General features: G+C 44.5%; 2 protein-coding genes across 2 annotated transcripts; both read left to right on the top strand.

The window, feature by feature from the left end:
• Nucleotides 1-230: 230 nt before the first annotated feature.
• Nucleotides 231-5209, top strand: mbd3a (methyl-CpG binding domain protein 3a). The gene is made up of 7 exons (XM_068701665.1): nt 231-478; nt 1416-1581; nt 2005-2142; nt 2386-2476; nt 2558-2735; nt 3834-4001; nt 4103-5209. The coding sequence occupies exons 1-6, from the start codon at nt 258-260 to the stop codon at nt 3994-3996; spliced, it is 957 nt and encodes a 318-aa protein (XP_068557766.1). The 5' UTR covers nt 231-257; the 3' UTR covers nt 3997-4001; nt 4103-5209.
• Nucleotides 5210-6187: 978 nt separating this feature from the next.
• Nucleotides 6188-14289, top strand: LOC137866090 (RNA-binding protein MEX3B). The gene is made up of 4 exons (XM_068701756.1): nt 6188-6591; nt 7161-7705; nt 8954-9252; nt 9363-14289. Exons 2-4 carry the CDS (start codon nt 7222-7224, stop codon nt 10608-10610), a joined length of 2031 nt encoding a protein of 676 aa, XP_068557857.1. The 5' UTR covers nt 6188-6591; nt 7161-7221; the 3' UTR covers nt 10611-14289.
• The last annotated feature ends 4738 nt before the right edge of the window (nt 14290-19027 follow it).

Raw genomic sequence — 19027 nt, 5'->3', positions numbered from 1 at the left:
CCGCATTTTAATTTATCCAGGTCCAGATTGTGTCAAACTACTTTACTCAGTTTAATTATATATGATATTATATATTTACAGTATTTTTTTTATTGTGCAACTACTCAGTTTGCAAAGTTCTGAGTTAAGAAATCAAATTATTTCTCTTAAATCTAGTACAAAAGAACCTCAGAACCGTACAAAGTGCGCTACTCCGAACAGACCTGGCGCGTCATTTTTTTTTTTTTTTCGCACTATTTCTACAGGAGTGTTCGCGGATGTCTTCCGCTCATTGTGTTACAAGGCCCTCTGGCGGAGTGATCCGCAGTTGTGAAGGTCCTGACGGGAGACAGGCAGTGTGGATCGATAACAAACCAGACTCGGCGAAAAAAAATAATTATGACTGCAACAATAGGCAGCTAGCTGGCTTCTCATCCGTTACGAGCCAGAATCACCGGACACGCGACTCAAGACAACCGAGAATCATGGAGAGAAAAGGGTGAGACTCTTACAAAAAGCGCTCGGTCGAAGGACTTGAGATGAAAGTTTCTCTGCAGGAAATGCACGCATGCATACATGCGTTTCGAGAACAACACCAAGCTAATTGTCAAAGTCTTGCGTTATTTACACTTTTTGCTGCGTTCGCTAAACGCGGGGCTTCAGCTCGTTTCCACTTAACCGAGTTTGTAAACTCGCAACTTTGAACAATAGCCGTTGGTAAAGCGCTCGCTGGTGCGTTGACGTTGCCAACGCTGCTAGCTTGATTAGCTAGCTAAGTTTCATTGTTTACACACGCATGACCTGCGGCGCGTTGGGCCCCGGCACGTCTCGCGCCAGCAGTGCGCGGCCCGCTGAGCAACGATCGGCTGCAGCGCTGCTTATCTTGTTACGACTTGTAGGTGAATTAAGGGTAATGCCGCCTCGTGCGTAGCTCTGATCCCGTCTCGAGTGACGTTAGTGAGCTCACTCTTGGAAGCAGGCAGCCTGTTGTATTACACTTACAAAGTCATCGCGGTGTCTCTCTCTCTCTCTCTCTCTCTCTCTCTCCGCCTTCCAAAAAAAAAGCTCCACCTACACACCCGGAGGAGCACCCACACGGGAACTTCCACGTGCTGTGGCTGATTGATTACATCACCGGCTGTGGGCGTGTTGCAGATGTGTCTGCCTGACGTTTCCTGACTCCTTGTCTTGTAGGACAACCTACAACTTTTAGATTTTTTTTAAAGTTGCAAGTCTACCCCACAAAACTACGGTCCACTCCCACCATCGGGAACACCTGAGAGGCCACGCCTGCTTTAAAGGCCTCAGGTGTGGAACAAGTGAACGTTGTGATGACGGCTCTTGTGTTGTGTTCTCTCTCTCTCTCTCTCTCTCTCTCTCTCTCTCTCTCTCTCTCTCTCTCTCTCTCTCTCTCTCTCTCTCTCTCTCACACACAGTGTACCCATCAAGCGTATTCTCAACAAGCCCCAGATAGTCCGCAGTCTGGGCGGCAGCCTTCATCCAGATGTGAACGCCAGCCACTCCCGGGCCGGATGGTCGCTCCTGACCAAAGTGCAGCGCAGCAGACACAAGAACCTCTACGAGCTCAACCACCAAATCAGGGTGAGACGGTGTTGAATGACCTCTGGACCATAAAAGATATCCACCACCCCTCCCCCCCTCCCCCGTCATGTTATTATTTCTACATAATTGAATCGACAGGGTTTTAATATAACTTCATGACGATAACGGAGCAAGAAATATAGTTAATTATAAATAGTGCGGCCAAACGTCTCCGTTTAAGTCCCGTTGTATCATAACACCGTCTTCCATTTTACTTAATATCAATCCACAAGTTACAATGGTCCACATGATGAACATTAAGTACAAACTCAGTCGTACAACCGTGTAGGTTTGTACAGTAACTTGTGTGTAACAAATCTCTCTCTCTCTCTCTCTCTCTCTCTGTCTCTCTCTGTCTCTCTCTCTCTCTCTCTCTCTCTCTCTCTCTGTCTCTGTCTCTCTCTCTCTGTCTCTCTCTCTAAGAACAAGCCTGATTTAAACACAACACTACCGGTTCGACAGACGGCGTCCATCTTCAAACAACCGGTGACCAAGGTTACGAATCACCCCAACAACAAGGTGAAGACGGACCCACAGAAGGCTGTGGACCAACCCAAACAGGTACGTCAAGAGAGCGGGAAACATTTCGCCTTCCTTCATTCATCAACACTATGGAAGTAGCTGTCATTGTTGACCAATATGAAACCTAGTGTTCTGTCGTTCAGAGAGTGCTGAAGGGTTGATTCGACCCTCTCTTTAAATACCCGTATACGTTTGTATAACCATTCTGTTTGTGGGAAAATCGTGCTCGAAACTTAACAAGGAAATGATTTTAAGTGTTTTTGGTTTTGCTTCGATCTTCAGTTGTTCTGGGAGAGGAAGCTGGGCGGCTTGAATGCGTTTGATATCGCAGAGGAGCTGGTGAAAACCATGGATCTTCCCAAAGGCTTGCAGGGTGAGAGTAACCGAAAACAAATGTGACGACGTCGTGCGATCCAAAGCAGACACTTTTTTAAATCTGTTGTCCTCTCTCTAGGTGTCGGTCCCGCGTGTTCAGATAAAACACTTCTTTCTGCCATCGCCAGTGCTCTGCACACCAGCCCCTCACCCGTCACCGGGCAGCTCACCGCCGCCGTGGAGAAGAATCCCGGCGTCTGGCTCAACACGTCGCAGCCTCTCTGCAAAGCCTTCGTGGTCACCGACGACGACATCAGGTAGAGACGCTCGCAACCGGCAGCGCGGCCGCGGCAGCTTCCCCCGCCGTAGAGCGGAGACGTGAATCTCCACCGGCGGTTTGAAAGCACAACTGATGTGTAATCTACAGGAGTGAGGTTTTGACACGGCCCCCCTCCTACACTGCATACATTTTGCCCAGCGGAGTTTTAACTTTCTCGTAGCTCTTCTGCTCTTTCTTGGTTTAAGTCACAGCGTCTCTCGGCAGGGTTCACGACGCCACGGTTGAATTTCAGCCTTTCGAGCGAGTTTTCTCAGCCCGACGTCGTCGAAACGGAACCGCTAATATCGGCAGCAACACCGCCGAGTGTCACCTCTCTGCTCCACGCAGAGGAGAGAGAACATAGAGACTCGCTGCGCTAAAATGAAACCAAACACCCCATTGTGTTCTGTCACTGCGTCCGTGCAGAATCGTCAAGCACTTACTAACTAAACTCTCTCAAAAATTCTGAATTGATAATAATTCTGCTTATGGGAATACACCAGAGTAGTTAAATCAAACTATTGTCTTAATCTTGCTGCTCCATATATATATGTGTGTGTGTGTGTGTGTGCATGTAAACATAGTTAGTGTATAGCTGCATATATTTATTATTTTGTTCTCTGCAAATATGTTCATTTTGCACCAAAGGTCAGTACTTTTCACTGTGAAGTATTTCATTCAGACGAGTAAAGGGCTGTTGGGAGTAACCTTCTCTGCAGCGACGATCATCTATTTAAGGACCTTATTGACCCGCTGGTGGAGGTGGATGAAGACACTTTGTATTGTTAACTAACTCTGTTGGGTAAATGTTCTGACTAAATGGGTTTACGTACAGTACGTTCCACCGATATTTCACGCGACAATGGCAGAAAATGTCCGACTCTCAGATCCGGAGAGATTTCCTGCTTTTTCTCCGTCGTATTAAACGGAAACATTTCGGTGAGATAAACTGACCAAACGAGCCATTTTAAAAAAAAAAACGTCATCTTGGACTTTGAGGACAGTTTTCCTCTATTTTCTGACATTTTGTAGACCTTAAGAAAAAATACCGATTTGGCAGATAAATCTAAAGATGATCCCCGTCTGTGTCTGTTAGGAAGCAGGAGGACCTGGTGCAGAACGTGAGGAGGCGGCTCGAGGAAGCCCTCACAGCTGACATGTTGGCTCACATAGAGGACGCCACCGCAGACGCAGCCGCAGCCGCAGCCAACAACAACGTGGAGGAGAAGGTTGAGCAGGTGGACAAGGAGGAATTATAGCCAAGGTACACAAAACGACAGGTTCCAGCGCCGCTACTTCCTCTGTGCGTCGGTCCGTTGTCGTGAGCTTCAGCACTTCTAACGTGTCGTTCTCGTCTCTCCACAGGCTTGTTTGACGTGAAGTTTGCTGGTAAACTCCTTTCATTTTCAAATAATTGGCTCCATGAAGATTTTTTTTTTATACACTTTGAACTGAAATAGACCCTAAATGCAGACATTCTGCAGATTCTGTTTACCTAAACAAAAAGACTGTTTTCTTTAATATTATTATTATTATTATTATTATTTTTATATTTTACATTCAATAGTGTAATTCTGGAAGGGTGCTTTGGATTTCCAGTTCATTTTTTTTTACCTCTACTAATGTAAGGCAACTTTCTTTAGACTTTCCATTCTGTTTAGCGTTTTTTGTTTTTTTTCCCCGCGCCACGATGACATCACCGCGTCATCAGCGACACTATATATATATATATATATATATATATATATATATATATATATATATATATATATATATATAATCGAGTCAAACGACGTCACCGTTACCCTGAGTGGTTGTGCCGGGGTTTTGAGGCACAGTTGTGGAAGATATCTCTGCACAATGCAGTGTTACAGTTAGTGAGCAGCTGTTCAAGCTCAAAGTTAAAAACACAAGCCTGATGTGTGTGTGTGTGTGTGTGTGTGTGTGTGTGTGTGTGTGTGTGTGTGTGTGTGTGTGTGTGTGTGTGTGTGTGTGTGTGTGTGTGTGTTTGCATTGAATGTATCGTTTCATGTCTTAAGTGTGTTTCTTTTGGGGTTTTTTTTGACGCGTTGCTCTTTCATATTTTACTCTGGCACTGCAGGTATCGCGTTCCGTCTGGAAAGCACAGACGGGTCGCAGTACGTTTACACGCACACGCCGCTGCTGTGGCTAATCAAATGTACTTTTGTTTGATTTCAGCTCAAAGCAGTGTTATTGCTCACAGTAACTGGAGTTTACATGGGTTTGAAGTTTAAGTCATGGTGTGTTGTGTGTGTGTGTGTGTTGACAAAGGAGTTTTTTTTCAGTACCGTTTTTTCGCCCAGCTACATTTGAGTTTAATATGTAACAGAAAAAGTGTGTACCTTCAGAAAATACAAAAAACAAACAAACAATAAAACACTGATGTACCTCGTAACATGATGTACTGTACCTCACTATTTGTCTCTGTGAAATAAACGCAGCTCTTTCATGGCCGGTGTCATTATCATTCTTAAACCTAGGAGGTTGTAGTAGGCGGACATGTTTTTTTTTTTAGATGTTCTGATTAAAAAGGTCCCTTCTTCTTCTTCTTCTTCTTTTTCTTCTTCTTCTACAAAGGATGGGTTCACAAAGGATGGGTACCCCCCCCCCCCCCACCCCCCCCCACCCAAATCTCTGGTGAAGGTCTCAACGCTTCATTGCTAAGAGAACATACATAACAGTGATATTCTCATAAATGTGCTACCTAATATATTCCCCCAGCAATGAAACACCGCCCAGGGACAACAAAGGGCTTGATAAAAAATATATATATTAAATATATCATTTTAGGAGGGACTGTCTTCAGTCAATTTAAATACTTTCAGTTACATTTCACTCCGTCACTAGTTAGTATTTAAATTTAATTTTCGTTAAAATTTAAAAAAAAAAATATATATATATATATAAAGCTATCCTTTTATTCCTTTCAGCTCGCGATGCAATACAAGGTGGAGCCTTGAATCACTGAACGTGTTTACACGCTTCTGACGTGAACATATTGTTGCCAATGATTATCTTTACTACCTAGAAAGCAAAACACACACTTGCATGAGCAACCATCCACCCCCCCAAAAAAGCACTTCATTGGTAGCCATGATGAACACACCCAAATATGATATGAAAAAAAACGCGTATCAATGCGTGAACAGTCGGGGTCGCAAAAACACGCATTACAGGAGTGGGAGATGAAATAGTGCCCTGCAGACTGCCAGACACAATAGTGCCAGCAGAGGTGACTTGGCCGTGGATGCTCCCTCTTCTCTTCGCCCCCCCCCCCCCCCCCCTCTTTGCTGCATGTGGCCTTTGAACCTATTGTTGTGTCGCGGGTGACGTCAGTGCCGTGTGCGGGAGACGGAGCGGCGTGCGCCTGGCGAGACAAAGGCGGCGGACCGACCGGGGTCAGGCAGCAAGCAGCAGCAGCAGCAGCAGCAGCAGAGCGACACACAGAGAGAGAGAGAGAGAGAGAGAGAGAGAGAGGGAGAGGGAGAGACACACACACTGTGTGTGTTTTAACTAAAAGGTAACTGCTACCCTTGGATTTCAGCTGCCGTCCTCCTGACGGTGCGCAGCATGAAGACCCAGTGACACACCCAGGACTACCGCTTCGACTCTCCCAGAAGGAGACAACAACAGTGCTCTCTTTTTCGGGCTTGAACGTTTTTCCTCCTACGCCCCCCCTCTCCCTCCCTCCCCGTTTGGCGTGCTAGTAGTTAGCTCCCCCCCCCCTCCGCTAGCTCCCTTATAGCACACAGCACAGGTCTGCTTCTCATCTTTCCCTCGGAAAACCGGGCGTCACAGCGAAGACGGGACCTCGTCGACAGAGGCCAGACGAAGTAAGTCCGCGTTGTTTTCGCACTTGTTTAATTTTAAAAACCCACGCGGCGGCCGCCGAGAACGAGCACGAGACTGTCAAGAGCAGAGCTAACCAGCTAGCCGCGGTGCTCCCAAACAAAGGGGTCGACAACGTGACCGAGTTGCCGACTGTGTTGGAGCTAGCCTGTTAGCCTCTTGCTGCCGAAGCTAACAACAGAATAAATCCCTCTTTTTGTTGTTGTTTTTTTTTTTTTTTTTTAATATTACGATCAGTACATGTGCGCGTGTCTGGAGTTAGTGCCACGCGGGTTGTTCGTGTCTGTGTCGCGAGGGGGATACTTTGTTCACTTGTGTTTTTAAAAAAACAGAGCTGACACAACAAGCAGCCTCCTGGATGCGTTCAGTTGTCAGACAAGAAGCAACAACAGACAAAGCAAGGCGCCCAAAATCAACACCGCGAACGCACGCTGCTGTGTGCGGGTGATCGGTGGCCGCGCGGCGCTCATCTCCTGTCCTGTTTCGGGTTTTTATTGTAAACAAACACTTCTTCTTTTTTTAAATGTTTTTCGTGTTTTTTTATTTATTTCAGAAGAGGGTGAGCTCACTCCCATTAGGCATCTGCGATCTGATGTGAGATCCACGGAGACACTATGCCTAGCCCTTTATTCCACCCCGAGATTATGGACCACGACGTGGTGATCGGCAGCCAGCACAACGGGGTCGGTCTGCCCCGAGAGACGGACCAGGAGTCCCGGGATGAGGACCACCAAGAGGCGCTTCGCTTCGCCCTGGACCAGCTGTCACTCATGGCCCTGGAGAAGGTGGACTGCGGGGGCGGCGGGCTCGTGGACACTCTGGATGTGACCCAGGGTCCGGGTTCCGAGGGCTGCAACGGCGTGGGCTACGTGGACCTACAGATGCTGGAGCATCCCAACGGGTCCCAGGGCTCGCCGTCGTCTTGTTCCCCGTCCCCGGAGTACTACGGCACGGGCGGGTACCACATGGCCGGCTCGCACTCCATGCTCCACGGAGAACAAAGCTCCGTCCTCTGCAGCAGGAAAAGAAGTGTCAACATGACCGAGTGTGTGCCCGTCCCCAGCTCCGAACATGTGGCTGAAATAGTGGGGAGACAAGGTAAGAGCATGGGTGTGTGTGTGTGTGTGTGTGTGTGTGTGTGTGTGTGTGTGTGTGTGTGTGTGTGTGTGTGTGTGTGTGTGGTGCAGTTTAGTTAGCGGTGGATTATTTGGTGTTTTTATGTTTTATGGGCAGCCCGTTCAGGCAGCACGCAGCCCGGGTGTCCTTTGTTTGGGTGGCAGTCTGGAGAGAGAGAGAGAGAGAGGAGGGTCTCTGAACTTTTACAGCCCCGAGCCTGGTGCTTCTGCTCGGTGTGCATTCAAACCCGTTTTGTGTCTTAAATGTCAAAGCATGCTGCGGGAGCTCCATCAACAAGCTTCACCTGCTATATTCATATTCCATTTTTAACAATATTTAAGACAATGCCTCAACATAAAGAGAGAGAGTGCGGTTGATGAGCAAGGGGAGAGGGGGAGGGGTGGGAGAGGGTCAGACAAAGCGGCAGATTGTCGGGAGTCTGGACATGTCTAGCAGCCTGCACCAGACAAAGGAAACGTGCTGATTTTTTTGGGGATTTTTTTTTTTTTACGTATCGCGTGTCGTAAGGCGCATCTGTGGACACGGAAATCGCATTTTTGTAGCTCGCGCAGAACGTCCGCGGTGTGTTATTACTGTCTCTGCTGAGCAAGACGTGAAGCTGGAGCAGGAGCAGCAGGCAGACGCACAAACACGGAGACTGGGCGGTGTTACGCCCTGCACCCAGCTCCCGTCTGCTGCTGCTGCTGCTGCTCCAGCATCAGTCGTTGTATAAATGTAATTTAAATTTTTTTGGGGGGTTTGTTTTATCACCACACGGTCTCCGCTTTAAATGCACTAATGCTGTGGGGTTTCGGTTCGTCCGTCGCAGCCGCGGCAGCGTTACGGCATTGTTCTCTTTGTTTGAAAAAGCCATGCTTTCTGCTAACCCACAATGACATCACACTCCGCGCGCCTCATTGGTCGGCGAGAACGAAGCGTCCGTATTTAAAGAAACAGAGCACGAGCGGCGCAGCAGCAGCAGCCGCCGACATGCGTGTTTTGACAGACAAGACTCCTCGTCAATGTCCTCCATAGAGCGCTGTGGCGTGGATGACTTTTACATATTTTACTTTTTGAGGATCCAAAATGCATGTAGCGGGTTTTATATCAATAAGCTCAGCCAAATAGAAGCACCAGCACAACAAACTACAGCGTCAGACATATTTTTGAATAAGTGTATTTATACGGTGTGTGTTCTGATTGTGTAAAAATGTTTCTGTGTCTTTCCAGGTTGTAAGATTAAAGCCCTGCGTGCCAAAACCAACACCTACATAAAGACTCCGGTCCGAGGCGAGGAGCCCGTCTTCATCGTGACGGGACGCAGGGAGGACGTGGAGATGGCCAAGCGTGAAATTGTCTCCGCGGCCGAGCATTTCTCCATGATCCGGGCGTCCCGCTGCAAAGCCGGAGGGCCTGGAGGAGGAGGAGGTGGAGGAGGAGGAGCAGCGGGGGCGGCGGCGGGGAGCGGCGGCAGCGGCAGCGGCTCTCTTCCTGGACCGCCACATTTACCTGGACAGACCACTATACAGGTACGGACGCCCTGTGTGTTTTTGTTTTTGCTCTGGATATTCGATATATATATAACAGCTGTTCTCCTTCCTGTAGTTGCATTAAAGCGTTTCTCTTGTCACTCATCCAGGTGAGGGTTCCCTACCGAGTAGTTGGTTTAGTTGTTGGACCAAAAGGAGCAACTATTAAGCGCATCCAGCAGCAGACTCACACCTACATCGTGACGCCCAGTAGAGAGAAAGACCCGGTGTTCGAGGTGACCGGCATGCCGGAGAACGTGGACCGAGCGAGAGAGGAGATCGAGACCCACATCACCCTGCGAACTGGAACCTTTGTAGACCTGCAGGGGGACAACGACTTCCACTCCAACGGCACCGATGTCAGCCTAGAAGGCCTGGGCGGCCTGAGCGGAGGACTGGGGTCGTCTCTGTGGTCCAGGGCGTCTGGCCACCATTCTGCCCCGCCTCCTCCTCCGCCCTCCCCGCCTCCCGCTCCCATTCCCATGTCCATGCATCACTCATCCAACCGGAAGATGTCGTCCTCGGTGGCCTATCACGCCCACAACGGCGGGATGAGCTCGGACAACTTCAGCACCGGTCGCAAGGCCAACGAGGGAGGCAGCCCCACGAGCCCCTTCAGCACCGGCTCCAGCAGCGCCGGGGGAGGCTTCACTTTCGGGGGCGACTCCACCCCAGGGCTGCCCTCCTCCTCCGATGAACTGGGCTTCGAGTTCAGCGCCGCTAACATCTGGGCACCTTTCGTCAACGGTGGACCAGGCAATAAGACGGCCGGCTCCGCCCAGCAGCAGCAGCAGCAGCAGCAGCAGCAGCCTCTACGTCGCAACAGCAGCGGCCTCAGCGGCGGCGCCATCACTCCGCGATTGTCTCCAACTCTGCCTCAGGACACGGGCGTGGGCCCCCTGGACCACCCTCTAGCCCGCCGCGCACAGAGCGACCCCCTCAGCACTCTCTCCTGGTTACAGTCCGGCAGCGCGGGGGGCGGCTCCTTCTCCGGAGCGTCCAGCTCCAGCTCCGGCGGGTCGTCGACCGGTTACTCCTCTTGCTCGGCCTCCTCCCTGCCCGGCGGCTCGCCCACTGACTCCGAGGGCGGCGGCGGCAGCGGCGTGGGCCTCAGCTCCGGGATGCTGAGCCGGCTGAAAGGAAGCACCGGCCCCGGGGTCCCGGGTCTCGTCGGAGTCGGCCCCGGGATCAACAGGGACTGCTTTGTGTGTTTCGAGAGCGAGGTGACGGCGGCCCTGGTGCCTTGCGGCCACAACCTGTTCTGCATGGAGTGCGCCGGGCAAATCTGCCAGTCAGCTGACCCGGAGTGCCCCGTCTGCCACACCCCCACTACACAGTGCATCCGCATCTTCTCCTAATGCCCTGGCTGGGGTGTGGATTGGGAGGAGGAGGAAGGGGGGGGAGGAGGGGCAGGAAGAAGACTGAAGTGGGGCATCAGCTGTAGCAGAGGCAATGGAAGGATTCACACTAATAACGTTCTCACACACACACACACACACACACACACACACACACACACACACACACACACACACACACGATGGACCATAATAAATGCATAATAGAGATGACGATACGATACGGATGTTAATTTTCTTTCGCTGGTAACTGTCAAGATTAATAATAACAATAATAATAATTACAATGACTCGTTTTCAGAGGGAAGCTAACTGAGTCTGGCTCGGTCTCTCAGTGGTGGACTTCTGGAAGGAAACTAGTGTCTTATCTCTCTTCAGGCCTTCATTTTGACCCGGAGCGGCCCGGACCCGCTGTGCTGCTCCGGTCCGTCATTCCTTCATTCTGGCTTCTTCAGACCTCGACCCGCTTCCTCTCTCTCTCTCTCTCTCTCTCTCACAGCCTTTTCCTTTTGACACTTTTGTACTTAACAGATATTTTTCAATGGAGCTGTCAATGAGGCCTGCAATTTTTTACTCCTTATTTTAATGTTCTCGACGGGACGCAAACCGCTCCAACAAACCGCTCCAACAAACCCCGCCCCCTCTTTGCTTCCTCATCTCGCTCTCACTCATGCTGTTGTTCAAGCGGCACGGTTGCTATTTTTCTGCAAGCTTGGAACTTTTTCTTTTTTTCTTTTTTTTTTATTAGGTCCACACGTAGTCGGGCACCGATCGGAAGAAGAATACACCGACGGACCTCTTGAGGAGGACTTCCTGTTTCACACAAAAAAATGAGCTACCAGTAACGCCAAATGAATGCTGTTAATAGACTTAAATTGATTGAATTCAATAACGCGTTGGATGAATTTGGATGCTCCACATTTCAAATGTGGCTGCTGCATTAATTCACATTAATTATCCTTTTTTTTTAAATTGGGGAGAAACGTGCCGTTAGTGGTACTATAGGAATGTTTGAGGTCAGTTCTCTGTACGTTTGGGCTGCCTGACAATCCCACAATCCTCTCTGTCTCTGTCTCTCTGTCTCTCTTTCTCTCTGTCTCGCTCGTGTATCTTCACATCCGCACCGTTATGTGTCCTCACCGTGAGAAGACCTGCTTCCTGTTCTCCTGTCCCCTCTCTCCTTCACTCTCACTCTGATCCATCCACACCGGGACATTTTTTCCTTTCTGTTACACTCGGAGCGGCTCATTTAGCATTTTCTACTAGTTTTTTTGACTCGTGACTGTCGTGTGTGTGTGTGTGTGTGTGTGTGTGTGTGTGTGTGTGTGTGTGTGTGTGTGTGTGTGTGGCTCGCAGACATATTTTGAACTCTTAAGATAAGATAGGGCTTTTCTGATATCACAACGTGAATGTTTTTTCTGTCCAATAAGGTCACGGAGAGGCGGCCTCTATAACGAGGGGCTCGATTGAACACTTTTCTTTTCATGCACTGTAACTCCCGGCCCCTCTAGAAAGATAAGAAGCGGCTCTTACTGTTTTTGTTTTTGGTCTTCCACCCCGCTCTCACAGCACAGCTGTATGGCACTCTGTCAGAGGACTGTCCTCCCGGCCCACCGTCAGCTGTTTGAGCTCTGTCCTGCGGTTTCAAAGCGTTGCTGAGTAACTCCAGGTGAGGCGGTTGCATCCTGTTTTGTTAGTGGTTTTTAAAGAATTCAGTGTGAGTTTGCGGTAGCCGCCTCCTATAGTGTTAAATACTGTTCGTATGACTCGGGGCGATGTTGGTACACGGTTTCCGTTTGTGGCCCTTTTTTTTTTTTTTTTTTTTTTTTTAAACATGCATGGAATCAGCTCATTGAATGAGACAAGCCATGAAACCAGAATTAAAAACGACACATGTAATTCTCAAGGGCTTCCTCTGACTGCACAGACACACAATCACACGTTCAGGCTCACGCAGTAGTAGGTAGAACTTATCCTTTGTGGCAGCTAGTAGCTATAGGTCATCCAGGGCTTCCAGACACACTCTGTGTTCAAATCCCAGCAGCTGCAGAATGTTTTGCTTTCTTTCTTTTTATTTCCGGACTGTTCCTATACAGTCTTCACATTCGTATCCCGTCAGCGGAGTCACAGTGCGTCCTCCTCTCTGGACATGGTCTCAGATCAGGACGGGTTTTAGGGTTTTACTATCGAGGGGAATAAAGGGTAGCTCTACTTGAGTAAATGATGTGTGAGTATGGGCAGTTTCTGCTGTGCTTTAAGTTGCTCCAGCCAGTAGGACGTTAAACTTATTTGCTGTCTTGACTTCATTCAGTTAAGTGACGAGGGCAGCAGCAGCTGCACAGAGGAATCTAATAAGTCGCTGTCCTGTTGCAGTAATGCACTAATTCATGTGTCCACATGTGTAAGGAAGAAAGTCTGCCCAGGAGCCGAACCGCTAGTCTTTGTGAAGACTATCCCATGGTGCTTTGGTGCAACTCCCTACTGAAACACTGCGATCGACAAACCCGGTTAGTAGTGGGAGGCCTGTCGGTTCTGGAGATGAACTCCTGCAGTTTGACGGTAGAGAACCCGACCGACCCGGTTATCATTCCCGTCAAAAACCGGCTCCGGTGTCGAACGTCCTCGGATCGGACGCGGGGGCCGTGAACGCGTCCAGACGAACCGATCCGTCGAGGCCGCCTCGTGAGTCTGAGGCCGGTCTCAAAGCCCCGTTTCACGTTGACGCGTTAGGAGTTCAGCGCGTTGTGTTTGTGGGTCTGATGTAAATCCCAGCGTTGCACTGGGAAGTTTCTGGCCAATAAGAGGATGTTAGGGTTTAATGTACAGTAGTTTCATTGTTTAAAAAGGTACAAAGTTTTTCAGATTGACTGCTGATTTTTTTTTTTTTTTTTTTTTTTTTTTGAGCCAAACTCACCCCTCCCCCATTTCCTCCCTAAAGGTTTGAAAACAGGGTTTCCTGAGGCATGCTAGCCAGTGACCTCTGACCTTTTTTTTTGTGATTAGAGGGGGGGGGGGGGATGCAAAGAGAGCCATGCCAGTAAGGGGTGACACCCCTTAAGCCGCCGCTCTTCTATTTTTGGCTTTAATTCTTTGTATGCAGAACCAAAATGTAAAACGTGGACGGACTATGTTTCAGGCCTGTGTGTGTAAATACCCTGAATACAATCATTGGGATCTTCTTTTCAAAAGCAAAATGACTTAAATGAAGATAAGTGTAGTTTCTAAAGAACATGTATCATTATTTGTAAGTTAACCATCTGCATGTCTTCAAGCCATCTGGCATTAGCTAATAATTTTTAAGATAAAAAAAAAAACAAAAACTTTTTACACATTTTATTTTTTACAATTTATTTGCTTACCTAAATATCCCAGACAATAATGTGACCCTTTTTATTACTTCAAATTTATTTTTATTTTCCATTTTTTTATTTTCCTTATTTCCTGTGTACTACATATAGGCAATTTATAACAAAATGAGAAAATTATTGAAGAAATTTTAAAATTGAAATATATTTTATTTGAAAGTTTATGGACCTTTTAACCAAGAGCCGGAAAAATTGTATAATCGTATAATTTGAGCTGACTTGACGGTTATGAGAAATGTATCAAGAGTTTTATTTTTTATGCTTCTTTAATAAAGTCTTGTTTTTGGTTTCATTTTTTTACTGTAAAATAAGAACTTGTGTCTGGAGTCTTTATTGTTCGGTTCACAGTGGAAATGTGCTGCAGCCTGAACATCTGCGTCTTTGCCACACGGTGGCAGTACAGACACGTCTGCAGCAGATAGAAACATGAATGAAATCTGCAGTTCAGGCATGTTTGTGAATATCAATAGAACATCAGTAGAACATCGGGATGGGCTTCAGTAGATTTAGGTGCAGCTTTGGAAGGAACGTGTTGCGTTGTCTGTAGTAAAATGACCAGTCAACAGTAAATTAACCGTTTTAGTTCAAGGCCCTTATCAAGCAATTTGATGCTTTTAATATTGGAGAATTTGTTTTATATTGCTATGATTTAAATATCTTTATGGACTGCTGGTTTGTAAAACACATTAAGAATGTCGGTTTGGATTCTGGGACTTTCTGGTGGAAACAGTTTTTATAAACTGAAACAAAAACAATCAGACAATGGACTAACAATACAATGACTATAATGATATTTTTTAATTGGTATACTATTTTATGACATTCTTTATGGAACACTATACTATGACTTATATTTTTACAAGTTACTGTACTATGACTTTATTTGATCTCATTAAAAGTAATGCTATGACTTTTTTCGACTTACTATGCTATGACTTTTCATAACCTTATTCGACCTACAATTTATGACTTTTAGAAATACTATACTATTACTTTTTTCGACAACACTTAGTCATTAAAAAGTCATAATATAGCATGTCGATAAAAGTCATAGTATAGTATAGCTATACTATGACTTTTTCTGACATGCTATATTATGACTTTTTATCAAAAAGTGATATAAAAAAGTCATAGTATAGTATGGCATAAAAAGTGATAGTATAGCATGTCAGAAAAAGTCATAGTATAGCACAGGGGTCACTAATAGGCGGACCGCGGACCGGATCCGGACCCAGACGCCGTTGTATCCGGACCCTGGACCTAAAACCGATGGATAATTGAGAATTATTACATTTTGACGGAGCGCCTATATTTTAACCGGCGCAGCTTTTCTAGCCTTTACGGCACTCGGTCAGTGGGCCAGGAAACAAACCGACCAATTACATGCGTTGTACATCACATCACGTGATGCAGCTCAGTCAATCAAATATGGGTATTCTGACAAGTTTCCTGACTCGAGTGAGATGTAGACACACGGGGCTGAGACGAGGAAAGAAAACGAAGGGCAGGAGAATAAATACGTGAGTCAGAGAAGTTGTTTCACATGAAGTTCTCCAAAAAGAGGAAAGTGATCAGAGAGACCAGAGAGACCAGAGTCTTTAACCAACAATGAACAGACTCTTATAGGTTAATTCTTCCCACGGACAGTTTAAAACCAGCGTGTCTCATATGTTCAGAGACCGTGACGATTATTAAGAAAAAATGCTGCAAAGTTACAAAATCATTTCACCTCATGTTGATAGCAGACCATCTCAAGGTGTCACTCTAATCTGATATTAGACAAATTGTCTCATGAATTTGATTTGAAGTTAACTCATGCATGAGATTTTGAAGGGCTTTTATTTTGAAATGCTACATTAGAAATTCCTGGTTCTCTCTGAGTGACACCTTGAGGTGGTCTGCTATCAACCTGAGGTGAAATGATTTTGTAACTATGCTAAATTTCCTCTTAAGATGCACATTTTTTAAAAATATTTTCAGTTGTCAGTTATGTCATAGTATAACATGTCATAAAAAGTCATAGTATAGCATGTCATAAAAAGTCAAAGTATAGTATGTCATAAAAAGTCATAGTATAGCATGTCGAAAGGTGAAAAAAACAGTCATAGTATAGCATGTCGAAAAATTGAAAAAACAGTCATAGTATATTATGTCGAAAAATTTAAAAACAGTCATAGTATAGCATGTCGAAAAAAAAGAAAAATGGTCAAAGTATAGCATGTCGAAAAAAGGAAAAAACAGTCATAGTATAGCATGTTGAAAAAAAAAAAAAGTCATAGTATAGCGTGTCAAAAAAAGGAAAAAACAGTCATAGTATAGCATGTCAAAAAAAGGAAAAAAAGTCATAGTATAGCATGTCGAAAAAAGGAAAAAAGTCATAGTATAGCATGTCAAAAAAAGGAAAAAACAGTCATAGTATAGCATGTCGAAAAGTGAAAAAAAAGTCATAGTATAGCATGTCGAAAAAAGGAAAAAACAGTCATAGTATAGCATGTCAAAAAAAGGAAAAAAAGTCATAGTATAGCATGTCAAAAAAAGGAAAAAAAGTCATAGTATAACATGTCGAAAAAAGGAAAAAAAAAGTCATAGTATAGCATGTCGAAAAAAGGAAAAAATAGTCATAGTATAGCATGTCGAAAAAAGGAAAAAACAGTCATAGTATAGCATGTCAAAAAAAGGAAAAAAAGTCATAGTATAACATGTCGAAAAAAGGAAAAAAAAAGTCATAGTATAGCATGTTGAAAACAGTCATAGTACAGCATGTCAAAAAGTGAAAAAAAAGTCATAGTATAGCATGTCGAAAAAAGGAAAAAACAGGCATAGTATAGCATGTCGAAAAATTGAAAAAAAAAAAAAAGTCATAGTATAGCATGTCGAAAGGTGAAAAAAACAGTCATAGTATAGCATGTCGAAAAATTTAAAAACAGTCATAGTATAGCATGTCGAAAAAAAAGAAAAATGGTCAAAGTATAGCATGTCGAAAAAAGGAAAAAACAGTCATAGTACAGCATGTCGAAAAAAGGAAAAAACAGTCATAGTATAGCATGTTGAAAAAAGGAAAAAGTCATAGTATAGCGTGTCAAAAAAAGGAAAAAACAGTCATAGTATAGCATGTCGAAAAGTGAAAAAAAAGTCATAGTATAGCATGTCGAAAAAAGGAAAAAACAGTCATAGTATAGCATGTCGAAAAAAGGAAAAAACAGTCATAGTATAGTATGTCAAAAAAAGAAAAAAAGTCATAGTATAACATGTCAAAAAAAGGAAAAAAAGTCATAGTATAGCATGTCGAAAAAAGAAAAAAACAGTCATAGTATAGCATGTCGAAAAAAGAAAAAAACAGTCATAGTATAGCATGTCGAAAAATTGAAAAAACAGTCATAGTATAGCATGTCGAAAAGTGAAAAAAAGTCATAGTATAGTATGTCGAAAAATTGGAAAAAACAGTCATAGTATAGCATGTCGAAAAAAGGAAAAAACAGTCATAGTATAGCATGTCGAAAAAAGGAAAAAACAGTCATAGTATAGTATATCGAAATATTTCATGAAAACAGTCATAGTATAGTATGTCGAAAAATTTAAAAACAGTCATAGTATAGTATGTCGAAAAAAGGAAAAAACAGTCATAGTATAGCATGTCAAAAAAAGGAAAAAACAGTCATAGTATAGTATATCGAAATATTTCATAAAAAAAGTCATAGTATAGTATGTTGAAATATTTCATGAAAAACAAGTCATAGTTGAAGCAAGCAAAGCATGATGATCCACAGAAAACATACGGCCAGCACTGGGTTAGAACATGGGCCCATCATGGTTTGGGGCAACATGCTAGCTCCTGCTCCACCAAGCAACACAACTTAGCAGAAGACAAAAGAGTCAAAGTATAGTAAGCAGAGAAATGTCTTAAAAAGTCATAGTATAGCATGTCGAAATATAATTCATGTATAGTATGTTGAAAAATCTCATTAAAAAGAGGTTAAAGTATAATGTGTGTTGAAATGTTACGATTATAAATATAGTTTACTCTGATTTCATTGGACATGGAAAAGCAGGCAAATCATGATTATGATCAACGGAAAACATATAGAGAACATACAGACAGCACTGGGTTTGAACATGGGCCCATCATGGTTTAGGGGAACATGCTAGCTCCTGCTCCACCAAACAACACAACTTAATAGTTGAGAGAAATGTGATAAAAAGTCATAGTATAGTAAGTTTATAAAAAGTCATAGTATAGCATGTCAAAAACAGTATGTTGAAAAGTGAAAAAACAGTCATAGTATAGTATGTCGTAAAAAAGTCATAGTAATATTATTTTGGGGTTAAGTGTCTTGCTGAAGGACACATTGACATGAGACGAGAAGACCAGGAGCCGGGGATTGAACCAACGACCCTCTGATTGAAAGGCGGCCCTGTTCTCCACTTAGCCACGGTCACCAGTTGAGAACCACTGGCATAGTATGTTTATAAAAAGTCATAGTATAGCATGTCAAAAAAAGGAAAAAATAGTCATAGTATAGCATGTCGAAAAATTTAAAAACAGTCATAGTATAGCATGTCAAAAAAAAAGAAAAATGGTCAAAGTATAGCATGTCGAAAAAAGGAAAAAACAGTCATAGTACAGCACGTCGAAAAAAGGAAAAAACAGTCATAGTATAGCATGTTGAAAAAAGGAAAAAGTCATAGTATAGCGTGTCAAAAAAAGGAAAAAAAGTCACAGTATAGCATGTCAAAAAAAGGAAAAAACAGTCATAGTATAGCATGTTGAAAAAAGGAAAAAGTCATAGTATAGCGTGTCAAAAAAAGGAAAAAACAGTCATAGTATAGCATGTCGAAAAGTGAAAAAAAAGTCATAGTATAGCATGTCGAAAAAAGGAAAAAACAGTCATAGTATAGCATGTCAAAAAAAGGAAAAAAAGTCATAGTATAGCATGTCGAAAAAAGGAAAAAACAGTCATAGTATAGCATGTCGAAAAAAGGAAAAAACAGTCATAGTATAGCATGTCAAAAAAAGGAAAAAAAGTCATAGTATAACATGTCAAAAAAAGGAAA

The sequence above is a fragment of the Cebidichthys violaceus genome, unplaced genomic scaffold (genome assembly GCF_023349555.1).
Source record: "Cebidichthys violaceus isolate CVI_PGR_0920_01 unplaced genomic scaffold, fCebVio1.0.p SCAF_8, whole genome shotgun sequence".
In the NCBI taxonomy this organism is placed as follows: Eukaryota; Metazoa; Chordata; class Actinopteri; order Perciformes; family Stichaeidae; genus Cebidichthys; species Cebidichthys violaceus.
The sequence above is the reverse complement of the archived record's forward strand: the minus strand, read 5'-3'. Positions and strand labels throughout refer to the sequence as shown.